Source organism: Antennarius striatus, chromosome 22 (assembly GCF_040054535.1).
Source record: "Antennarius striatus isolate MH-2024 chromosome 22, ASM4005453v1, whole genome shotgun sequence".
NCBI classification, from domain to species: Eukaryota; Metazoa; Chordata; class Actinopteri; order Lophiiformes; family Antennariidae; genus Antennarius; species Antennarius striatus.
In genome coordinates, this window is record NC_090797.1 from 12158971 (window position 1) to 12184475 (window position 25505).

General features: G+C 43.5%; 1 protein-coding gene across 1 annotated transcript; it reads right to left on the reverse strand.

Annotated features, from left to right (window-relative positions):
- Positions 1 to 92: 92 nt before the first annotated feature.
- zdhhc17 (zinc finger DHHC-type palmitoyltransferase 17) lies at positions 93 to 25429 on the reverse strand. Its single transcript, XM_068306571.1, has 17 exons — positions 25355 to 25429; positions 16971 to 17080; positions 15591 to 15713; positions 14906 to 14983; positions 14420 to 14564; positions 14119 to 14183; positions 13236 to 13398; positions 12991 to 13116; positions 12323 to 12465; positions 9155 to 9257; positions 5684 to 5806; positions 4876 to 4938; positions 4684 to 4777; positions 3568 to 3651; positions 3338 to 3495; positions 3137 to 3231; positions 93 to 2762 (listed from the first exon to the last, which is right to left on the reverse strand). The coding sequence occupies exons 1-17, from the start codon at positions 25415 to 25417 to the stop codon at positions 2624 to 2626; spliced, it is 1875 nt and encodes a 624-aa protein (XP_068162672.1). The 5' UTR covers positions 25418 to 25429; the 3' UTR covers positions 93 to 2623.
- Between the last annotated feature and the right edge of the window lie 76 nt (positions 25430 to 25505).

Consider the following 25505-nt stretch of genomic DNA (forward strand, 5'->3'; position numbering starts at 1 on the left):
GGCACTGGAGATGATCATGTGCTTTCTTTCTTTTTTTTAAAATTCTATCCTATGTGAGATGAGTGGGGAGGCTGTTGGAAAAACTAGTGAACACTGACATGCTTCTGGATTTCTGTCCTGGTGAACTCTGCCCGCAAAAAAAATAAATAAAAAAAAACAACTCAAACACTCGACCGCGTTCAGCTCCAGTCGCTTGAGAAGGTTCTGAGAACGTGAGTGGTTTAGTTTACTGGTCCTGATGTGACATTGCAGCAGCCATGACCTTTGACCTGCTGCGTGCGGTTCATGTCAGGTAGGAGCGACATCAGTGGTTGGTCAGTGGGATGGAGGAGGGGTGGGGTGGGGTGGGGCTGACACGTGGAATGGTGACATAACAATAACGGTCCCCTTCTGATGATGCAAACATGAGGCCCAAAAGTTTGGTAGGCCTTTAAGTAATAGAACCTCCCTCTATCCTTAAAACTATTGCATTATCACATTTCAGCGTTTAGAAAACAAAACAAAACAAAAAAAAAATCGGCATCTGCCTTAGTTCTCTAGTGTCTTTGCTTTACAATTTGTACATCCAGTGGTATAACAAACCCAGCGGAATATGACACGGAAATAAAAAAAAAAAAAGACCTTTAGGACGAGACGAGAGCGTGGAAACATGGAGACGTTACACGCCTGCAACTGGAGGCCGAACTTGGAATCTGATTGGCAGGAACTTAAACCCCTCCATGAAACACGCTGGATAAAAAATATATAAGGGTGAACGTAGATAATGGGTCATCGGAAAAAATAAAAACAGAAAAAAAAAAATGAACGTAATACAGAAAAGTACTTGCAAATACTTAACATTCACTATATACAGACACGTGGTTTTGCTGGGGCTTTCGTCACCGCGGCGATGGTGATAGGGTCAGGTTTGACGGCGAGAGCCCAGCTGTTCCCAAGCATCGTACATGCAGTGGAGTTTCTTCTCGGTTGGGGAGGGGGATTTTTTTAGGATATTTGGGGGGGGTTAAAATGCTTATAGACAGCAGTGTTGGACATCACAAAAAGCTACAGTCATACACTTGGAGTCACTTCATGATCGTCTTCCTGATCGGTTGGAAGAGATTTTTTTTTCTTTCCCCCAGAGCACCTTCGACTAACACTGACAAAAAAAAAGAAAATAGTTACAGAGAAAGGTTTTCTTTATGTACAGATGCACAATCTTTACACTTCGGTTTCTAATCGCTGCTCCTGACGTGGAGCCGACAACAGGAAGTGATGGGAGTTGGCCCCTCCTCCTCCTCCTCTCTGTAAACAATGGTAACGTCAGTGTGAAGCAGTGCTGCTGGGCTCTTGTGTTCAGTCACGGCCAAAAGGAAAGAAAGAAAAACACTAAAAAAAACAAAACAAAAAAAACAATCAGTGCAATGTCGTAGGCGACAAACGACGAAACGAATAAGACTTTACAGGTTCTCGAGGAAAAAAAACAAAACAAAAAATACACACACACATGGAATGAACCTTTCTGGTAAACTCACCCGTCCCTCTTCTCCTTTTTTTCTTAAATAGACCCCCTGTACCTGTCCTCAGTAGAGCTCCGTGCTCCGGTTCCCACATCAAAACAGCTCCAAAAATAAAATCCTACTCAGCTAAAATGATGACATGTAAAAAAAAAAAAAAAATGATGGTGCTAGTACATTTTTAAAAAAAATATCTATAAATAGTTTTTAAAATAAATACCTGGATCACATTTCTGTAGAATACAGCGGTGAAGCGCTGGAGGAGTGTTTTCATTGCGCTGATCCTGCGTTAATGCTGCTTGTTTTCTGATTCGTACTTTTGTTGTGGAGGCAGATTTTAATTCAGTAAGGTGACGAGTATGGACTCCTCCAGCGGCTCCCACGCTTCAACTCTTAGAAGTTCAACTTATGTTGGCAAAATCCTCATCAGCTCGACGTGAAATTTGTCATGGTGCAAACAAATCAAGACCTTAAAAAACACATTCCCATTTCTCTATGACACTCAAAAGAAAAAAAACCCTCATCTATGCTTTAAAACCTTCAGTTTTCCCGGCCGCCGGTTATTTATCACAGGACCACCTCTGCAACCAATCAAAATGAACGAGTGTTACATACGTGATACATCAACAGGGACGCCATAAATAAGGTTAAAAAGTGGGAAGGGGGGGTGGGGGGATACTGCTGCTTCTATGGCGCTGCTGTATCGGCAGCGTTTTGATTTACGTTTGCGGTTTCCTCTCGTCCGTCGGCCTCCCTCCTCTCCCGGCAGCGATGCACCGTCCAAAGAGCTCAGGAGACAAGATGAGGGGGGGGGGGGGGGGGTTCATAGCAGTGGAGCTATAGTAATGAAGTCTGATGTAGAATAGTAGTGATAGTAGCAGAGGAGGCAGCGGAGGTGGGGGTAGAGGGCGGGAGTCGGTGTGGCGTTTTCCCCGAAACAGCATGCTCGTCCTGGCTGATATTTGCTTCACAAAGTCCTCTGATTGGTGAGGAAGAGATGGGTCCAAAAACAAAAGAAAGCGACAGCATCGCTCTGATATGAATGCTGGGGCGACGGGGGGGGGGAAGAGGGGAGAGAGTCATCCTACCAACCCCTCGACTCCCCCCCTGCACCCACACCGCTGCCTCTACACCAGCTGGTAGCCTGAGCCGGACGTCTGGTCGTATTCTATTGTGTACTGTGTGGTCCAGTCCACGGTCACGGGCCGGAACAGACCGCAGCAGCGGATCTCGAAGAAATCTATGAGGTTCCTGATGCAGCCGTGGCTGCAGAGGAGCAGAGAGAAGAACGTGATAAAACACACAAACAAACCACAATGCAAAGGGTTTGGTTTCAAGTGACTGTTGCTGCGTAATAAATCACACAATGTACGGCAACAAAAACAATAAGTCTGAGTGATGTTCACATCACCTCCTCCACCAACCGTCCCTTTTAATCAAACCCTTTCCCAAATTTCAACAAGTGCAGCATCAAGGCTGCAGTCATGATTACTACCATGTTAAAGGAAGTGAAACGAGAACATTTGTGTTCCAGGACACACACAGAATGTGAGAAAACTGACATGTAAACATGTAAAAGCACTAATAAGCCAGTCATGAGACACACAACACAAACCCAACATTTGTTTAAGATGACTCACTTGAAGGGGCTTTCGATGGACGTGGCCGTGACTTTAAAGTGCTTGTATCTGCGAGCGTTCATCCTCTCGTTGGTGGTGATTCCCAAAGCCGCGATCTGGGAGATGGGAGGGGGTGGGGTGAGGACACACACATCAGGAACGTTTCAGGAACATGCAGAATTTTAAAGAAATTGAACTCATTATGAAGTTTTGCGGTCAGACCTGGTAGAGCTGACACATGATGAGCACCGCCACCCACATGAAGTGGAAGACACTGTTGAGGAACATCCAGAACATCCAAGGAGAACAGGAGGCGATCTGGGTCAGATAGAGCCAGAAACCGTCCTTGGCGTAACTGGTGGCACAGTGGATCCTCCAATCTGAGGGCGGAGAGGGAGAAGTGAAGGAGCAGGACGGGAAAAGAAGGAAACCGGAGAGGTTCCTCTACTTACAGGAAATGCAGCCGTAAATCATCCAGCAGATCATGCAGAGCAGGAAGAACAGATAACCCATGAAGTAGCGGTGATTCCCGCTTCCTGTATGGGGGAGAAACAAACGTGTCACGTCTAACTCATCACCTTATTGGCTGCCAACTGAAGAGAGGGAAAAGAAAAGGAAAAGTTCATGTAAAGTCTTGAGTGCAGCCTGTAAGTTCAAACAGTTTGTAAAAATCAGCCGGGAATCCAGAGGACGGCACAACGTCTGACTGCACTCAGTAACACCCACGCCTCCAAAAGACCAAACATTTCTACACATTCTACAGACATCTCATTTACATCACTGAACAAACGACCCTAACGTGAATCACAGAACCTTGTTCCAAAATCAACACCTCTAAACCCATCAAAGAAACTCACAACTACTTGAGGGTCCGTTGTGTTTGTGATGCTTTAAACCTGCTTTTCGGAGTTTTGTTTTCTTCTCCCTGCGGTCGTGAGGTTGAACTTGTTTGTTCAGTGCTGCAGCTTCTTCCTGTCCATCAGCTTCAGAAAGAAGAGACTCCTTCCTCCGCCTGCCGTCTCCAGTCCGCCTCAGACACCACGCCGAGACAATCCTTTAGTTCTTCCCTTACAACTTCACTTCCTGCATCTCACATCAAAACCCGTCTCTCCTCTCGTGTTCTGTATTCATTTCTCACTCGGATGTTTGCTTCATTCCAGCATTCTTTGTTCCGACGTGTTTTTATATCATTTGAGGCTTGAAGAAAGCAGTTTCTCCGCACTCAAGACTCTAGAGGAATGATGAGGGCACAGATGAGGACATCTGAAGTCTGTATGAGTGAAGCAAACAGGGAGATCTCTGGATCTCTGGCTTTAGTCTCGTTCATGTTCACTAACTTCAAACCAGATCTGCAGAATCACTCAGGACATTGAACCCATCTCAACGTAGAACTAGTAAACCAGGGGAGAAAGCCAACAACCCTCAGTGTGACGATGAAAATATAGACTATAAATGAAACATAGAATATAGATCAGAGCATTTTTTGAGATATTGCACCTCAGTGAGAGCTTCTGGCCAAGGAAAGGAGAAATTAGAAGGAAAGCGACATGCTGGAGTTGTGGACATACCAACGCAGTTCCCCACCCAGGGACAGTGGTGGTCAAACTTGGCGATGCAGCGGTTGCACACAGCACAGTGTTTGGACCTGATGGGCTTCCGTATCTGGAACAAACAGTTTTAAGTTGTTGTTGTTGTTTTAGGTTTTTTTTGGTTCTGCTTTCCTGTGTGGATGATCAAATTCACTGAAAAGTGGACTTTACCAAGCAGGTACTGCAGAATATGCTCAGATCCAGACTACCCGTCTCTGCCAGCTCTACAATTGTCTGGAGGAAGGAAACAAGAAACAATAGTCGGATTTTAATAAAACAGGCAAGAGAGAGAGATCAAATATGTATGAACAAGTAAGAAATTCATCTTGCTGAGATCCATTTGGCGGTGAAACAAAAGCCCTACCACATTGTGCCTGAGCTCAGTGACCAACTAGAGGTTAGTGTTCACTGTGACCAGAGACAAAAGCATCTATTGGATTTATGGTTTGTTTCACTCCTTTAAACTGTTTTCAGGCCTTAAAGTTTTTTGTAAATTCTTATTTTCATTGTTTTTACATTATCATCAAGTTTTTTTTCCCAGCTCATCACTGTGCAAATAAAGTAAAGATAAAACAATAATAATCTACAATGGCCCCCCTGAGGAATAAAAACGCAGGGACAGGAAGGCCTGGAGGCTTTTACACCCAGGGTGGACGACCAGTCCCAGCTGTGATGTCTCCTGTGCTGTACCAACAACGGGTAAATTTAGCTCCTCATCAATCACGGGGCCGGAGGCTTAACCTCTGTTGTCTTCCATCAGAGCGTAATAACAAGGGACAGTGAGGCACTGATGGGTAACAGCAAGCCAGACGATCAGCCCCACTCAGCAACAAACCAGTCAGTTCTAAACACTTTCCACACATGATGTCAGCTCATGAAGCTAAAACACAACAGAGGGCCTTCATCCACACCAACATGTAGCATTTTTGACAAAAAAAAATTAAAATTAGAACATTTATCTTAGATGGTGTGACGTTACCTTTTTTTTCTGTTCCTCTGAAGCTTTGATAATTCCTGGGTCAGACTTCCAAGATTTTCCAAAATTGTAGAACAGAGCCAGGGTGTTGATCAGGAAGGGCAAGTGGACGGTGGCAAAGGGCAGATGTACAGTGAGGTTAAGGAAGATGAACAAATGTTTCTGACACGTCTGTGATCTGAAGGCTGGCTAGTCGGACATCGGATCCATCTGAACCTCACAGCAGGAAATAGAGGCCGGCTATGACCGAAGAAACTGCCTGGAATTATTACGAATGAATTCATCCAGCTGTCGTTACTACCAGTACCAGTTTGAGAAGATGAGATCAAATATACAACATCACTTATTAACATTAAACAGCTTAAACACTGTCCGATTCTCTCCGAAAGGCATTAAAGAAAACGTGGATCAACTCTTTAACTGGGAAGAAATGTCGTGTACAGTAATACAAAAAAGATGGTCGATCTTATGTCTATTTGATTCTCTGCCGGACAAACACTCAAAAAAAAACAACAACAACAATAAGGAACACAATCGTGTACATTTACTACTAAGACTTCAGATCAATGTTTCACATCATGGTGACTAACGGTCGAGGAGAGTGTCACGATGCCTCTTCTTGACTTCATTCCATGAATACGTACAACAAGCAAACAGCTGTGGGATGGCTTCATGAAGGCTGGGACTGTTTGCTGGAGACAGCGCTGCAGGTGTGGATGAGTCATAAATGACGCTGAGGGGGGGCCAGACAGTGAACGCCTCATCGCTGTGGGCTAACGGGTGTCTCACAACTAGAACGCAATCACCGCACGAACGTGAAGAAAGAACATGATGTCACCGGATTACGCGAGCTACGGGAGCAGATCGGTGACATCACGCGGCTGTAAACGTCTTCAGCGAGGGGATGAGAAATTCAGTGTGTTGAAATCACATCATGCAAAGCTGGAATTAATGATTTTACCTGTAGCTGCTTGTTTGTTTACGGGATTACACATAACCTCCAGTGAGGGGTTCTGTTCGGTTATTCGGCCTGGAAAGAAAACCAATAAACCTCCAGTGATTTCTAACAACTATTTCACAGGCCGTAATTTTTCTGTGATTCATTTTGTCTCAGAAGGTAACGTCATCATGAGCGTGAAAAAGCCACGGAATGGAAATATATCACAACGTCAGCACCGTTTCACCAGATTCATGTAAATATAGTTTTTAAACCTCCACCTCCTTACTTCTGGTTTTTTTGCACACCATTTCAAGTTGGATAGAAAATCTATTGAGGAAAAGCGTGATCCCATTCTATAAAAGACAAAAAGTGCTGCCGCACGTCTCCACTCTTGTCATTTGAGCTGATTTTAACCACAGGCCTGAGGAGGATAATGAGCTCACTGTGGCAGAAAATAGGTCGTAACTGGTAGATCAAATACTTCAACCTGGAGGGCACAACAAAGACTAAATCCTGGGTGGCACAACTATAACACCAGAGACACAAGTGAAATTAAAGACATCTGAAAAGACACATTAAAACCACTGCATCGCATTTCTCCCTGAACACCGTCCAGCTTGATGACTTCATAATCACAAGGAATTCCAGCCAAACAAGCTTAAATGTGAAATGGAAGCAACACTTTTCAAATCCACTTTCAACCACATGTTAGAATTTATTCTGTTATATAAAAAGTTTTTATCCGAATCTTCACCACCACCACGCTGAACAATACAAAGGGGGGCATGAGTGGAGGTTAAAGGTATCAGTAGGTTCAGAAAAGGCTTCAGAAAAGCTTTCCCCCTCACAGCTGTCTATCAATGGCTTCGGTGTAGGAGGAGTCTAAAACGGATCGTTCAGTCTGCGACACACACATGTGAAATTTGGTTTCAACTTGTGAAGCGATCCTGCTGACAAACAAGGCAACAGATGGACACAGAAGAGGGAGAAAAACAAAACCAGTAGCCACCGGGGCAATCGTGCTTCTGAATGAAGTGTGAGAAGTCGTACTCGAGTGTTATCTTGAACATATAGCTAAAAATATATCCAATCCTCCCCCCCTGAGTGAGGGCGGTGTCTGTAGTGTCGTCCCAACATGCAACAGCCTGTCGTTCAACTGAAAAGGCAGGTAGAAGCCCTGCGGGGGCAGATCTGTGGTGGATACATAGCTGGAGGTCAAGACAGTGTCTGAAAGTATTTGTTTTTCACAAGAGGAAAAAAAGCCGCCTTGAGTCAATTAGCTGTCTGTGGTTTATTTAGCGTCAGCACACACACACACACACACTCATCTTGAGCGTGAAGAACACAGGCGTGTGAATCAACACGCCGCCCCTGCTTCCAGCGTGGAAATCTATCAGACATTCCACCCTATGAACGCACCCCCAGAGGGATTCTCACAAATGTGAAGAAACTAAGAGCAGCTTGTTTCATAAGTACAGGTCAGATATCTTCCTTTTCCTTCCCATCAGAGCACCAATGAGGCAGAAAATTAAAAGCCTCCCACGGCGAACGATGCACCTCTCATCTCACGCGACAGCCTTCATGAACAAAGAACCGCTCAGACGCCACAATGAGGGAAACTCCGACTTCAGAATTATGACACATCAGCAGGCACCGCAAAACACTTAAATAATCAAGCCTAATCCAGATTAGGCTTGTGGTATTTGATTAATACAATATCTCCTCTCCCACTGCCTCCATCCACAGAAGGACTTGTAGCATTATTATTAAATGTCTTGTACGAGTCCTACAAAGACCAAAACAATCCCCTTTTTCACTCACCACGTGACATGACTGCATGCTTTGGACGTACATCTTCTTCCCAGTAGACATCTTGAGAGCGCTGAGCTCTAGTTAGCTTCACACACAGCGGATTGTGGATGGAAAAGGCGAACGGACAAAGGAGGCCATTTATCGCTCTGTGTGGCTGCTCTGTTAATGAAGGCAAATGGGTCAGCAGTCGCAGCAGCTCCCGTCAAATCTTCCGCAGTACTTGGGATTTCCAGACCATTATTAGAAATTTGAAAGGTTAGTGTTTGATCACTGGAACAGAGTTACGATGTGAAGGGAGAGGAACGCGGAATTCTTAATTGTAAGCCTGGCTGGACAGGACTCAAAAACCAGCTCCAAGCCAAAACCACAAATGCTTGTTTCTACGTAGGTCATCCATCCCTGGTTCAAGTGTAGCATTGACAAGTTTTCTCCAAACAGTTCTGTTTTGATAAGATAAGATAAGATAAGATAATTCTTTATTCTCCCACAGTGGGGAAATCTGTGACAATATATATTAACTTTTGTTAACATTACTCAAAGTAAATAGCCTGCTGCAGACAGCATGTTGAATTGTAAGTGTGAAAACACACGTAGGCAGGTTGCATCACGTTCTTTTGCGTTTGCATTGAGTCACCATGCTACGCTAGGCTTGATTCTCTGAGGTCCAAGTGTTATTTATAAACTGAAAACAGTGAAGTGATGCAGCCCAAACAGAGAAGGATATCAGTCCAGAACCAGTAGAACCAGGTGGTGTACATCCAGAACTTGGTGGCCAGGTAGATTCCCAGAGGGAGAGCGCTGTGCATGGAGTGATCGAAGAAAGCCCTGCAGAGAAAAGACATTATTCATCTCTAATACCTTTTGCGTTTGAAAAACGCTTGTCTGAAGGCTCTTTGTTTGGGTCCAATCAGACTGGTCTAAAACAAAAACCCCCCAATGTCGAGTATCTGTCTTAATTCATGGCAGATAAAAGCAGTCCTCTCCAGAGGGGTTGGACTCTCTTCCACTCTGGAGTTGCCCATGGTGAGAGACGCCGAGCAGGTGTGGGTATACTTATAGCCCCCCGGCTTGGCGCCTATACATTGGGGTTCACCCCAGTGGACGAGAGGGTAGCCTCCCTCCGCCTTCGGGTGGGGGGCCGGGTCCTGACTGTTGTTTGTGCGTATGCACCAAACAGCAGTTCAGAGTATCCACCCTTTTTGGAGTCCTTGGAGGGGGTGCTGGAGAGCGCTCCCACTGGGGACTCCATCGTTCTGCTGGGGGACTTCAATGCTCACGTGGGCAATGACAGTGAAACCTGGAAGGGTGTGATAGGGAGGAACGGCCCCCCCGATCAGAACCCGAGCGGTGTTCAGTTATTGGACTTCTGTGCTTGTCACGGACTGTCCATAACGAACACCATGTTCAGACATAAGGGTGTCCATATGTGCACTTGGCACCAGGACACCCTAGGCCGCAGTTCGATGATCGACTTTGTGGTCGTGTCATCGGACTTGCGGCCGCATGTCTTGGACACTCGGGTGAAGAGAGGGGCGGAGCTGTCAACCGATCACCACCTGGTGGTGTGTTGGCTCCGATGGTGGGGGAAGATGCCGGTCCGACCTGGCAGACCCAAACGTATTGTGAGGGTCTGCTGGGAACGCCTGGCGGAATCCCCTGTCAGAAGGAGTTTCAACTCCCACCTCCGGCAGAACTTCACTCACGTTCCGGGGGAGGCGGGGGACATTGAGTCTGAGTGGACCATGTTCCGCGCCTCCATTGTCGAGGCGGCCGACCGCAGCTGCGGCCATAAGGTGGTTGGTGCCTGTCGTGGCGGCAACCCCAGAACCCGTTGGTGGACATCAGCGGTAAGGGATGCCGTCAAGCTGAAGAAGGAGTCCTATCGGGCCTTTTTGGCCTGTGGGACTCCTGAAGCAGCTGATAGGTACCGGCAGGCCAAGTGGAATGCGGCTTTGGTGGTTGCTGAGGCAAAAACCCGGGCGTGGGAGGAGTTCGGTGAGGCCTTGGAGGACGACTTCAAGACGGCTTCGAAGAAATTCTGGTCCACCATCAGGCGTCTCGGGAGGGGGAAGCAGTGCAGCATCCACACTGTATATAGTGGGGATGGGGAGCTGCTGACCTCAACTCGGGACGTTGTGACTCGGTGGGGAGAATACTTCGAAGACCTCCTCAATCCCGCAGACACGCCTTCCCATGAGGAAGCAGAGTCTGGGTTCTCTGAGGCGGGCTCTCCTATCTCTGGGGTTGAGGTCACCGAGGTAGCTAAAAAGCTCCTCGGTGGCAGGGCCCCGGGGATGGATGAGATCCGCCCGGAGTTCCTAAAGGCTCTGGATGTTGTGGGGCTGTCCTGGTTGACACGCCTCTGCAACATCGCGTGGACTTCGGGGACAGTGCCTCTGGATTGGCAGACTGGGGTGGTGGTCCCCCTTTTTAAGAAGGGGGACAGGAGGGTGTGCTCCAACTACAGGGGCATCACACTCCTCAGCCTCCCTGGTAAGGTCTATTCAGGGGTTCTGGAGAGGAGGGTCCGTCGGGAAGTCGAATCTCGGATTCAGGAGGAGCAGTGTGGTTTTCGTCCTGGCCGTGGAACAGTGGACAAGCTCTACACCCTCCGCAGGGTCCTTGAGGGGGCATGGGAGTTCGCCCAACCAGTCTACATGTGTTTTGTGGACTTGGAAAAGGCGTTCGACCGTGTTCCTCGGGGGGTTCTGTGGGGGGTGCTTCGGGAGTATGGGGTACCGGACCCCTTGATAAGGGCTGTTCGGTCCCTGTACGACCGATGTCAGAGTTTGGTTCGCGTTGCCGGCAGTAAGTCGGATTCGTTTCCCAGTGAGGGTTGGACTCCGCCAAGGCTGCCCTTTGTCACCGATTCTGTTCATAACTTTTATGGACAGAATTTCTAGGCGCAGCCAAGGCGTTGAGGGTGTCCAGTTTGGGGGCCTCAGTATCGCGTCTCTGCTTTTTGCAGACGACGTGGTGCTGTTGGCTTCATCCAGCCGTGATCTCCAACTCTCACTGGAGCGGTTCGCAGCTGAGTGTGAAGCGGTTGGGATGAGAATCAGCACCTCCAAATCTGAGACCATGGTCCTCAGTCGGAAAAGGGTGGAGTGCCCTCTCCAGGTTGGGGATGAGATCCTGCCCCAAGTGGAGGAGTTCAAGTATCTTGGGGTCTCGTTCACGAGTGAGGGTACGATGGAACGGGAGATCGACAGACGGATCGGTGCAGCGTCTGCAGTGATGCGGACTCTGTATCGGTCTGTCGTGGTGAAGAAGGAGCTGAGCCGAAAGGCAAAGCTCTCGATTTACCGGTCGATCTACGTTCCTGCCCTCACCTATGGTCACGAGCTGTGGGTCGTGACCGAAAGAACGAGATCCCGGATACAAGCGGCCGAAATGAGTTTCCTCCGTAGGGTGTCCGGACTCTCCCTTAGAGATAGGGTGAGGAGTTCGGCCATCCGGGAGGACTCAGAGTCGAGCCGCTGCTCCTCCGCATCGAGAGGAGCCAGATGAGGTGGCTCGGGCATCTGGTTAGGATGCCTCCTGGACGCCTCCCTGGTGAGGTGTTCCGGGCACGTCCTACCGGGAGGAGGCCCCGGGGACGACCCAGGACACGCTGGAGAGACTATGTCTCCCGGCTGGCCTGGGAACGCCTTGGGATTCTCCCGGAGGAGCTGGATGAAGTGGCTAGGGAGAGGGAAGTCTGGGCTTCCCTGCTTAAGCTGCTGCCCCCGCGACCCGACCCCGGATAAGCGGAAGAGAATGGATTGATGGATGGATGGATAAAAGCAGCCTTTTATGTGTTATTGTCTGTACGTGTTATACATTCATACAGTTCATACATCATAACCAGAGTGTGTGTGTCAGTGTGTGTTTACTGTGTTTGGACATACTTGGAGAGGAACTGTACAACAATCCAGACGCCAGCATACATGAGGCCTTTGATGAGCCAGGAGTCAATGTCCAGATCGGCGATGAATCCGATCAACCAGATGACTACAAACGGCGTTCCGAGCATCACCTTCTGTCTGAATTCCTGCGGTAGGAGGCGAGGAAGAGGAGGCGTGGATACAGATGGCAAATCCAGCGAGACAACATAATTGAGACAAAAGATTTTAAAAAATTGGATATATAGGAAGCATGGGTTGAGGGACAAAATATTCAAAAGGTGAGGGTGAATTTTAGAGTATGGTCAGTAAATATGTTTGACCCCACAGTTGTTCTACTCACTACAGCACTGGAATCTGGACTAGAGTCTATTGATCACTTTTAGGCACTAAAAGTTACCTTGATTAACTGTTAAAATTCCAGCGGACCAATGAAAAGACAGCACATTTAAGCACAGTTTGAATATTTCTTAATCAACATACAAACGTTCTGTTCCAGAAACATGTCTTCATCTACCAGGGTGAAATACGATCAAACAAAGAGGCTTTCTGCCTGCTGTGTCGGAGATGAATAAAGCAATGCGGACCAAATGGACAACATGGAACAATGGTCGTTTTTTTTAACGACCTGTCCTCTTCTGGTGTATATTCAGTGAGAGTGTGTGTGTGTGTACCTTGTCCATCTTCAGTCTCTTCAGGTAGGACGGGCTGTCGTACCCTTTGGCCTGCCGTGCTTCCTGTAAGTGATTGATCATCCAAACATTCTTCCTCTGCTTGGCGAGATCCAGCGGTGTTTCACCCTAAAAACAGGAGGACGTGTCCACCCACACAAACACCTCAGGGAAACCATTCTCATTTTGTTCCCATGCGGTTTGAGTGTGTCATCAGGCAGCGGATGAAGCAGTGTGGTGAGAACTACCTTGATGTTCTGTGCATCAACATTAGCGTTAGCATCCAGCAGCAGGCTGATAACGGTGGTGTTGCCGGCTAGCACTGCCCAGTGCAGCGCTGTGTTCTTGTGATATTTATCTCCAAGGTTAACGGACACATTGAAGGTCAGCAGCAGCCGAGTGGGGTCCACACTGTCACACAGAAGATAGGAGGAAACATGATCCACAAAAGGAGCTGGACATTCCTCTACTACTGTAATTATTCATTACTTGTTCCATAAAAGAAGAAATCTAGAAAGTCACTCAGTGACTCTGCTCCCTAGAGTACGGGTTGTTGAAGATATTGATGTAAATTGTGCAGGGAATTAGGAAAAATGCAAACAAATAAAAAAAGTAGGTAAATAAATAATTCCACAAAGCAAAAGTATGTGTATCACATTTTTTACGTTACAATTTTGTATCTCTGTGCTTTTTCCTCACTTGTCGCTTCTTTCTTTGCCTTGCTACGACTCTATGCTGCTAATGACAGAATTCACCATCAAGAACCAATTATTTACAGTAAGTGACTTATAAATAGAAGTTATATAAATGAAAGCATCTTCTCAGGGAATATTCCAAATAATCTACAAAGCAATACTGAGCCATGTTTCCCCATGCTAGCAGGTTGTTGATGTACGCCCATCTATGTACACACATGGAAGCTGTGTGAATCCAGTTTGCAGAAAACATGCTCAGGCTTGAAAATTCTGCTTTTGTGAACCCCTGGTGTGTCAGACCTTTTCCAGGCATCGGATTCATGATTGCAGGTTAGTTTAACGGTGTCATTAAGCTTGCCTGTCGAGGCAGAGTGAACCAGCGGTTCGTCGTAAAGCTGTGGGAGCGCTGTGTACACAAAGTGTAATGCACACACACCTGTGTGTCCTGTAAGCCGCCCACATCAGAGGAGTCATGCCATTCTGATCCATCATGTCCACATCCTGACAGAGAGGAGAAGCACAGTGAACTGACAAGAGGTGAAAGAAGAGAAGGAAAAGGGCTCCCCCTGCTGGAGGTCACTGGTCACAATTAGTGTCCCCAAACATTACAAACTGGAAAAAGAGACTCTAAAAGCAAAGGTGACTGACTGATAAACAATAGCAATCCAAATAAAGATTTCCAGTTAGACAGTTTTATACATTCCCTCCCTGTTCTATAAGGTGTTGGTGCTGCCTACCTGTCCTTTGGCGATAAGATATGCCACGATGGAGGTGTGACCGAACTGAGCCGCCAGATGAACGCAGCTGCATCCTTCACCGTCAATTAAAGACGGGTCTGCGCCGTATTTCATTAGTTGAACCACCATAGACAGATGGCCTTGTCTGGAAGAAGATCAACACAACACAAAGTTTGATGTGATGCATGGGATGATGAGAACATGTCCACTGGTGTCAACTCCTGTACTCAAACAGGAGTCTGGTGGCTCTCAAAGGTCGTTGGACATGTGGAGGTGGGGAGTGTGGTCTGTGAGTGTGTGTGTGTGTGTGTGTGTGTGTGTGTGTGTGTGTGTGTGTGTGTGTGTGTGTGTGTGTGTGTGTGTGGGGAGGGGGGTTCATGTGATAAGTAATACTTCTAAAACAGCTGGCATTTCAGCTCAGTTCATCAGTCCACAAAACGCTGCCTGTTATTTTTGAGGCGAGTGTGCTAAAGGCTAGGTGCTAACCTGGTGGCCCAGTGCAGGGGGGTGGAGTTGAGGTCTCCTCCCAGCTGGTCCACAATAGCCCCTTTTGATATGTAGTACCTGCAAACAAACATCTGATCAGAATCAATTACACCAACATAAATAAAGTAGTCATAATAATAACAAATTGCACTTTTTTTTGGATAGATTAACCCAAATGTCAATAATAATGTTACATATATAACAATTATCAAAATCAAAGAGAAGACAAGCAAATCCAATGACAAATATAAACGATTACAACTAAACAACAAGGTATTTATTTGGTGGACTAAAGAACAAAACGGACGAACACAAACACTGACAATTACAATACAGTTCTGCTTTGGAGTGGGATGTAACAAGAATTAACTAGAACCAACATAGTGCATTAAACTAGAGTCATCTGGAGGTGACACAACCCCAGAAAAACTTTCCTTTATCAGTACAACACCTTTTCATTCAAATGATTCCGGTAGTGATTTTGCTGTGGTTTGAACACATGCTGAGGGGCAGACTTTCAAGCACCGCATTGAAAACAGTTTGATCTTGAATCAGTGAGACATCCCAGGAGTATTCCGCTTCATAAATGATTCCTATTAACAATAAAAACCTGTTTGATGTAACATTGTGTGCTTCAAACCTCTACTGCCCCCACCAGCTCTGTGTAAAGCACTGCAAGACTCACTTGACCAGGTCTATCCTGTTGTTGATGGCAGCCCAGTGCAGGAGCGTCACGTTCTCTTTATCTGGCTGTCGAACATCAAAGCCCGCCTCCACCAGCTCCCGGCAGCGCTCAAAGATGCCGTACCTGTGGACGAGCGACAGGAAGGCATGAAAGTCTCTTAACACACAAACACAAGATTAAAACAACCTAACGTAGACACAAACAAAAAGAACACAGGCATAGAACAAACCCAAACAAAACGCCCACGCTGTGTCGGAACCTGGCATCGGTCTTTACAAACCTTAAATCAAAAGCAGCGTAAATCTGCTGCTGTTGAACAGCAACGCACAAAACCTCTATTGTCTCACGAGAAAACAATTTTCACATTTCTTTTCACTTTTTGGTGCCTTTGTATTCCTGTCCTTTTCTCAGCTTCTTAATAAGAATGCGTGCAAACCACAAATCACACTCGCAAAGACAGTTCCACTAATTACAGACTGAGATGGATAAAGATGGATAAAAACGGCTGCACTATAGTTGCCACAAATAGATTTTAACTACGTCCATTCTGTTTCTATTTGTAGACACAGGTGACACACACATGACGTCACAGCAGTTTTCGTCACAGGCAAGACGTATCCGGACTGAAAAATCTTCCGTTACAGCGTCCACACAGAAACGCATATCCTGCCTTTTTGAAGAAAAAAAAAACAAAACTTCCATTTGGTGAAGATTCCAAAAATCTCAGTTTTCGTCATGGATATCTGCATTGTCCAGTGGACGAAAGGCCGAAGCGTTTTCAAAAAGACTCGGCTTGCGTGTGGACATGGCCTTAAAATTGAAGATGTCTCAATAGTACAGCAAGTAAATCTGTTCTCTCCAGTAAAACAAAATGTAAACTTGAATAAACAATCAATCAATAACAACCAGAGAGTGCATGAGGAAGAGGTTGCCACCCTTTACTATTTTTGGGTGCAGCATCAACTGCACCATCTCTTATAAAGGTCGCCATTGCCTCCGCTGCCAAACCTGTGTGTCAGAGAGCACACGAGGCAATCTGGTTCTTAAAAATAAAACTTCTATTCAAAGATGCAACTAAAAATAATTTTCATTGGATGAGCTTAGTTGTTAAATAAAGACCATCATAATATTAACATTGCTACAGAGAGCAAACCCAAATGAAAGAAGTTCAGATGAAGAGTTGAATTTTTTGGAGGAACCTCTTACAGCAGAATATGGTTACGATAAAGTTTTTCATCCAAACAGCTCATTACATTTCAGTTATGAAATATTTTACTTTTCCTTTTTACCAGTGGCACAACAATAAAGTCTGTCATTAATTGAGCCCAAATCAAACTGAACGCACGACAGAACGAGACACATACAGTATGATTTACTCACTGTGTGGCTTTCACAATGTCCCACGTGCTGTAGTCATCCACATGGTTTTTGCGGCTGACATTCTCACTGTAGCCATGGTTGTAGTGACTCTGGGGTTTGCTGCCCTGAGCCTGGAAGAGAGGAGAAAGAGACAGAATGTCGTGAACATGGATACTGATACGCTGCTTTATTTGTGACAGTCGTCAGGACAAGAAACACGTGGCACCGTTGTGGTACAAAAACCGCGGCCCCGTTGCAGATGAAGATCTAATGTGTCACACAGATGTGGTCCTCTCATTCAATCAGCCTCCATAGCGATGCTAAAAAACCCCACACAATTAGCCTCCATCACCCAGAAACAAGAGCTGCAACTCGTAACACCGCCTTTCGCCATTCACACTGTGGATTTGATGAATGAGTGCTGGAGCTTACCCCTGAATTCATTTAAGCTGTCGATGTACTGTTACACAATAATTGAAATGAGTATAATTTACTAACACTGCAAAAATGTATGAAAACACTGTAACTGACATTATCCATTAAATGTGGTACTTCGGCACTGAAAGTATTTTCAGATATTAGTCTGTTCACACATGCAGCGGGTCGCATTCACTCAACAATGAGCTAGAATGAATGCGGCCTCCTAGCAGGAGGTTCAGGCAGAGTTGCAGTGAAGCCTGAGGAGAGAGACGGACTGAAACTTGGGCTCCACCATCACTCCTCCGAGCTGAGCTTGGGATTCCCTAGTGTCAGAGAGATGTGCTGAGCCAGCATTTCTGCTACAATGGGGACTGATGGTGAGGAAGAAACTACAGAAAGAAAGAAAATATGCATAGAATCAGGTATTTCCTGCAATTGCATGAGGGTAATTTTCGCCCATATTAATTAACATTGACATTTATCCATCATTCCACAGAGAATCATGATGATGAGCAAATGGTTCCTGAGATTAAGTTCAGACTCCAGGTTATATTGAAGCGTTGATGTGCAAACATATCTGACATGGTAGCTTTTAGGGAATATATTAAACACTGACTGCCGGCTTTTCTGCCTGATTTATCACTAATATTTTGACCCTCAGTTAAACTCAGTCTTCTGTTTCAGAGCAAACACACTTTCTTTGCCCGCATTTCTCCTGCTTTGTAAAAACTGGGTGTGTACTTTGACGAGAACACCAAACATAACAAACTGAATGGCTGCCATCACTTTTACTGCTGTACTGAAATAGGCTGACAGATGTGATCGTGAGGAAAATTAAATATCCACAGTCCAGTTTTGTGATTTGATATAAATTGGATGTTTCAAATGAAATTACAAACTGTGATTGGTCCAAACTTACTGTCAAGGTATCATAATAGAATCACAGCAGGTGATGCAGTTGTTTTATAAAAGAAGAATTTATATTGCACATATATATATATATATATATATATATATATATATATATATATATATATATATATGCACACACACACACACACACATCATTTATATACCTCACGTAATGTCACAACATAAGTCAAAAACAATTAAGTCTAAACCAAAATGACTTAAGCCTAAACAAAAGATGACCATTCCTGGTTCTGTACTCTACTTTATTTATGATTGCATTTTCAGTGATATAATACTAATACGAATCCATTTTAAGCAGACAAATAAAACAATTTTTTTCATAGAGTACAGAAAAAAAAATTACAATTTATATGGAATGATGGATAAAATTTACCATGTCAAACTATAATTTTGCAATGTTTACCCTACATTGCAGACAATTTATTTATGGATGAATGATAAAATAAAAGCTTAAGGTTATGGCTTTAAGGTTATAAAGCAAATATAGGATATACAGTCAAGTAAAATGACATAAACTCAATTTTTTCTTTTTTTTGTAATTTCAAGGTTAGACACTGGTATTTATTGGTTGTGGCAGTTTACTGTCATGCTACCACACCTTACAACTGAATTAAATGACTCTAACACTGGTGTTTATGAGTGTGATAAATCTGCTGTTAATTGGACGTCCTTCTCTTACCTTTACCAAAAAAAATGTTGCATTAACAGTAAAGTTATTAATAAATACTAATCAAATGTGTCAGCGCAATGCTGGTGACAGATAAAATCAACAGGGTAAGAGCTTTTTCACAGACGCCTCACTGACGGGACCCAAACACAGATGCCAGCGATGATCTCATTTAGGTTAGCTTCATTCAGGTCAGTAAGGGTGCCGGTGCTGTGCCTGATGGCTCTCTGAAACCTCAAGTACTGTAATTCAATTAGTTTGAACTGCATTTATCTGTCAGTTCAAATCGATATAGCTGTCTGAAGAGGAGCTTATGAACTGGTTACATTCATTATGAAAATCTAACAACAAGCTGAGTACCTAGGGGTCACGTAACCTTTTCTTATCTTATAATTATCTAATGTTCACCAGAACTGTTTATACATTGTCAACAGTTGTTGTTGGAATTGCAGGATGTCTAAAAATCCTGTAATATAATAAAGTGTAAAATGACAGAAGCAATGCACCGCGGAAAGAGCAGTTTGAACATATAGTCATATTCTGATTACTGTAATATGAAACGACTGGAGCTCAAAAAACCCGACTATGACATCTGTGCAAGTGTGTGACAAATCTCATATTGTTTCACGCTGTATTTTCCAAAATGAACACATTTAGGTCAACAGCAAGGGAAGCTTTAATTCCTAAAGACCAATAGCTATAAATGATTAATAATAAGGGAAAAGACAATTACTGATACTGCCATATCGCCTTGATAAAATAAGATTGAAAAAATGAAGGATTTCCCTACAGTGAGTCTAACTTGCTATAAGTACAGTATTTTCCGCACTATAAGGCGCACTGGACTATAAGCGCACATTCAATGAATGACCGATTCCAAAACTTTTTCGTATATAAGACGCACCGGATTATAAGGCGTTCCTGGTTATAAGGGGCACATTCCATGAATGGCCTATTTTAAAACTATTTTCATAGATAAGGCGCACCGGATTAAATGGTGAACTGTTGGTTTTTGAGAAAATTTAAGGCTTTTAGGTGCGCCTTATAGTGCAGAAAATAGTAAGTGAGCCGTGAACACAGACGTGAACTCATCTTATCATTCCTGTATTTTTACTAGAGGTGCTTGTGCTTTTCTCTGCCAAATTTGGCTCTTTTACAAATCCATTTGAATTGTTCCAACTACCCTGCATGCTTTTCATAAGTTTCACTGCCAGAGAAACAGACGGGCAGCTGAAAGTCCCTCACTTGTGATCGTGACTGAGCCAATATTCTTCCCTGCATCCGATAAATAGTAGAAAGACAAAAAGTAGAATGACTAAAGCTCTTCCTCCACTTGGATACTCAATCAGGGGAAAATGTTGGCAAAATACCGATGGTGAATCTGCTTCCCTGTCAGTCGAGGCTCAGAGGGGAGATGGCCTACAGCTAAAGCCACAATCAGGCAATAAATCCCTGTCCATCTTAGCCTTCCATCCAGATAACCTCTGACCTCTCACCAGCTCCACACCCTGGCTTCTGAAAACATGACGATGGCATTTGTAAGTGTCGTGATAATTGAAGCCAATGTTTTTATCTCTTATTCATATGACGAATTACTGGTGCTGCATGCAGCAACAGGCATTAGCAATGACAATGTCAGCTAAACGCATTACCAATGTCAGACGAGCCACTGTCTTTAGGCTGAAACTGAAACCGTTCAATGAGGCAGTCGTTTGTTGGTGGAGCTGGTCTGAGGGACATATGGCAGATGACTAACCTTTGTGGGGGGGGGTGTTTACATCTCACTTTTTTGTAAATGCTTTTGCAGTACAATAAACAGCAGCATATAGATTGATTGTTAAAATGCCATACATTATGCTTATGCCTTTCTTGTAAATAAATGTCTGTTGACTAAAAAAAAAGATCACTGAAAAATATCAATATACTGGCTAATGGATCCACAGATGGCTGAAATATTGCTCATGTCTCATCAGTTATATGTCATTAAGTTTATATACAGGATAATACAACTCTCCCTCTGCTGGGAATTTGACCCACAATGCAATAAGTATCCACGCACCATATGAGAGGAATAAGATGAAGAATTTCTGCTTTCTCAAAGATGGTACTGAAAAAATGATCGAGACCATAAAAGGATCGATCAAGTTAGAACTCAAGAAAAAACAATAATTTCCCCTCAGCTCACACTAATGTGCTGAAGAAAACGTTCACATTCCCTATAATGGGTAAAACACAAAGCTAAAAACACGTTGACATTTCAGACACTTCATTTAGCTTACATTTAGCTCTCCTCTGAGCTGTGGTTTGTTGTTTGCAGCTGTAGCTCACAATCAGATTTGATCTAAGATTGGAACCCTGTCGAGGAACTAATTCAATTTTCTAGGCGCGCTTTACATGCGTGGCTCAGAAGAAAGCAGAAGGGAAACATTATTTTTACGGGGCAAATAATGTGGATGCTGCAAACAAACAGTGTGCTTATTCCACTTCAAATGAAGTTTTATATTCATGCAGCTGAGGTTCCCCCCACATCTGTGTGAGAACAGTTCTCAATAACTAAGCTATCAACTGAAATGACAAAATACAACCTGAAATCCAAGCATCTCCTTTCAAGCAATATCAGGATTTGATCCTTTTTGGACACAACCATAAACATACATTATTTAAATGTTTCACAGACAATCAACGCATGTGTTTTTCGACTGAACACAACATTTGATGACCCCACTAATTCAGTAATAGCTAGTAGCAATATGCAAATCTGGGAAAGTGAAAAAGTGCCTATGTCAGTGTGCTAGAATCACAACATAATGAACATGTCAAATGCACTCTACTGATTAATCACTTTGAGCGTAAAGTACTTAATCTACTATTGTAATTTTATAATTACATCACACATCTCTCATTTTATTTTGGAAGATTTTTCTCCTTATTTTCCCAGAGAGAGTGAGTGTTCACTTGACGCGTTACCTTGTTCAGCATAAGAAACGAAACGAGTTCTTCTGAATGTACAGCCAAAATTTTGCTGCTCTGCTTCTGGTGTCTGACACATTAAAGACTCACCCTCGTCTCATTACAAAGATATTTGACAAATTTATACTGTCTGGATAAGTGTGCAGGAAAATGAACAACAGTTACAATTAAGTTGCTACACCCAGACATGAACCTTCAACATGACAGGAAGATGTGTGACCAAATGTAATATCTGATTCTTTCTTTGGAATAATTTAAACTTATGTTATATTCCCACATAAAAGAGAGCATTTTTCCCAATTTGCTGTTGTTGTCTAATTACATTAACCCAAGTGTGTCCAATAATAATCATTTTATTTGAGATAATGGTGAGTTAATTCACTATATTTCACAATTAGTTCAGCCAAAGTCACTTCAGAGACGTCTACAGCTCGAATGGCATACTATTAATTTGAAGAACTTCATTGTAATGAAACACACATAAACAATGTGGACTGGGGAAAAAAAGAAGCATCTTCTGAGATAGAAAACCTGTTAAATGTACGTGTTTGTACTTTAAGTCGATGTAGCGCTTCATACTGTCTACATCCAGAGTTTTCCTTTAGCTCCTGCACAGATTCTACCTGAAAACAGAATCATCCCAAGTCCATCATGCGTTGACACTGTCAGCAATTCTTCTGCTTTGGACTTGATCCAGATCATAATCGCACACTTTTTTGTTTCAATGTTTTTCTACCTGTGTATGTGTATGCAGTCTCATGCAAAGGCTCAGCCTCCACCACTTAATACAAACTGATAGGACTACACGAATAAACTGGTTTAAGATCTCTCAGGATTTCCAGTCAGCTCAATCCAGCCAAACAAACAAGGAAATCCTTGTGACAGGTGAGTCAGCAAATAGAAGGAAATTAAATTCCAAAAATTACGACAACCCCCAAACCCTGTTGTAAAACTGAAATTTTCTCAATGTCTGAGCGGAGTAAAGATCATTCGTAAACAAGAGTTAAAAAGCAATACAAGTCGATACTTGGATGCTTCAGCGCTCCAGAGACACAGCAAGTTATCTAAAATACAGAATAAAACAATGTTGTTCAAACGCGCGAGTACAGAGGATTTCTCTGCACAGATGTAAAAGTAACAAGGCAGTCAGAGACTGTAACATCCCGCAACACCCCTGAATTCAAAATTTTACCCTCACCTACTTGCATAGGTCAAAGATCAAAGCTAGTGCTCTGACCTACTTTCATAGATCTAAGCTACTGCTTTGATCTATGGTCTTACTCACACTGACTTTCTTCCTCATCTTTCTATCTTATCCGGTTCCCGAGTGTACAAAAGTTGAAATTTGACCTTGACCTAGTTTTATCAAGGTCAAGGTCATCATCTCATTTTCATCCCCTTTGCTGCCCGAGTAATGTGCTTTTTGTTTCATCTTTCGATCTGCAATGGTTGTGAAGATATTTGGTGGACTAACTAAAGGGTGGACAGATGGACGAACGGACGGACAGACACTGACAATCACAATACATCACCCATTTTAAGCGAGATGTAATAATAGAAATTTTAATTATCCTGTGCCAAGTGATTAAAAAGCGGAGTTTCTATTTGCATTTCATTCACTTATCAAAAAGGTGTTTTCTGAAATAACTTCAGAGTGTGTGCGTGTGTGTGTGCGTGTATGTGTGTGTTAGCAATCCTCAAAACAAAAAAGTTTGTCCAATGGTTTCCTAAGAGCCAATAAGAGGACGTGTGCATAATGTTTTGCTGATCTACTGAGTGTACCTACATCCCAAAGCAGCTAGCAGCAATTAGCAGAAGAAATTCAGCGAAACTGTCTTTTTCAACGCGTTTATCATTGAAACAGAAGATGAGATGGTCAGCCATGTGACGAAAGGTAATTAGGCCATGGTTGAGAAAAGTGTTCGGTGACACATTTAAGCTATACATAACACAGTTATAGGGTAATAACCAGTGTTTCTATTGTGAAGTGTTATTCACTTTTATTGTAGAATCTGTGATTTAAAAAAAAAAGTATTCATAATGCCAAGAAATGACAAGGTTTAATAATATTTACTAAAATATGAACTCATAAATTAACTTGCCTGTGTTTTTGTGCTATAAATAAAACAAGAAAATTACAAAAGAAACCAGATTAAGACATCCAGCATAATGTTCTCTCAGACATGCAAAGTTACGGTTCATGTAATCACTTTTGCACGGGGTTATATAGGAATTGTTAATAAATACTTGGTAAGTGGAAACAGATCCATCAAACTTTTTAAAGAGACACAAAATGTCAGAATACAGACTTGATATCGGTGTCATTTACTATCTATTTCTATTTGAAAAAGGAAACAACTGGACTTCAAGACATGAATCATGTAAAATACACAGATAAGCAATTATAATAGGTTCATTAATAGTCTTGACCAGCTGATAACAAACAGGAACACAGAAAACCTCTGAGAGAAATTACAATCACCACAACAAACTACTGTATGAATCAAGCGGGACTCTTCCTGAGGATTGAATTACATGTAAAGAATCAAATCCTCAGACAATATTCAATATGCAAAGGCAAACAAATCCCACTAATACCACGATTTACTGATGTAATGATGCTCTTGAGGTAGATCACTGTACACCAGAATGTGCAACAACAGCTACAGATACACATCTGTAATAACGATATTACATCCAACTGCATTAAGATGGCAAGATTTGGTATATGTATAAATTACAAACAAAAATAAAAGGATCGGATAGGTTTATAGCTTGAAGATGACTGGTCAAAAGAGAACATCAAGTATTAATCTATCAGGTACGTATAGGCCCGATTATCTTGAGCCTTTGCCTATCAACGTTGAAGTGGGAAAAAAAATCAACAATGTCATATATGCCTTACGTCATTGCCAAGAAAACAAAAGAAAGAAAAGTGTGAATTTACTTGCTTTGTTAATGTATATAACATATTATGATCTACGAATGGAAACCACAGCTTTATTTACCATGCACACTTGACCCCAATTTACAACATCGCAGCTAAAAAGCTGTACTGTTACCACTGTAGCTTCAAGGCTAGCTTCGTATATTTGTAAGGATTGACGTTACTTTTTCCTTCAGACTTAAACACACATCTTAAATTCATGTTTACTAGTTGAAAGCTCCATCTACCTGATTGTTAACACGAACATCTGCCCAGCGTTTATTTGCTCTGCTGCAGGAGGAGGGGGTTAGCTTTACCAGCTTTAGCATCGTTAGCTACCTGCCACCCCCCCGCCGGTGGTTTTGCAGGGGAGCATCGAAGCCTCTGGAGCAGCACGGAAAAAACACATAGCCCCCCACCCACGGAGATGCATAACACGTTTTTTATGCTCATGTGATTATACAAAGGTGTAAATTCCTTTGGCCATACCTCGGGATGGAGAATAGGGACGCAGCCAGGATCTTTCCCATAGTCCTCCATAGCGTCGGCCATCTTGGTGGTGATGCTCGCAAAGCATTGTGGGAGATGAGAAGCTGCGTAAGGGACAAACGGACAGAGGAGGAGCTGTCAAAACATACTG

Bases quoted from the DNA above. Each gene is read 5' to 3' on its own strand.
- zdhhc17 (XM_068306571.1), bottom strand. From the start codon at position 25,417: ATGGCCGACGCTATGGAGGACTATGGGAAAGATCCTGGCTGCGTCCCT. The intron at 14,184-14,419 runs GTAGGCAGCACC...CCTCTCTGTCAG, and splicing joins ATCTTATCGCCAAAGGACAG to GATGTGGACATGATGGATCA. The intron at 12,466-12,990 runs GTACACACACAC...CTCCTACCGCAG, and splicing joins AGAGACTGAAGATGGACAAG to GAATTCAGACAGAAGGTGAT.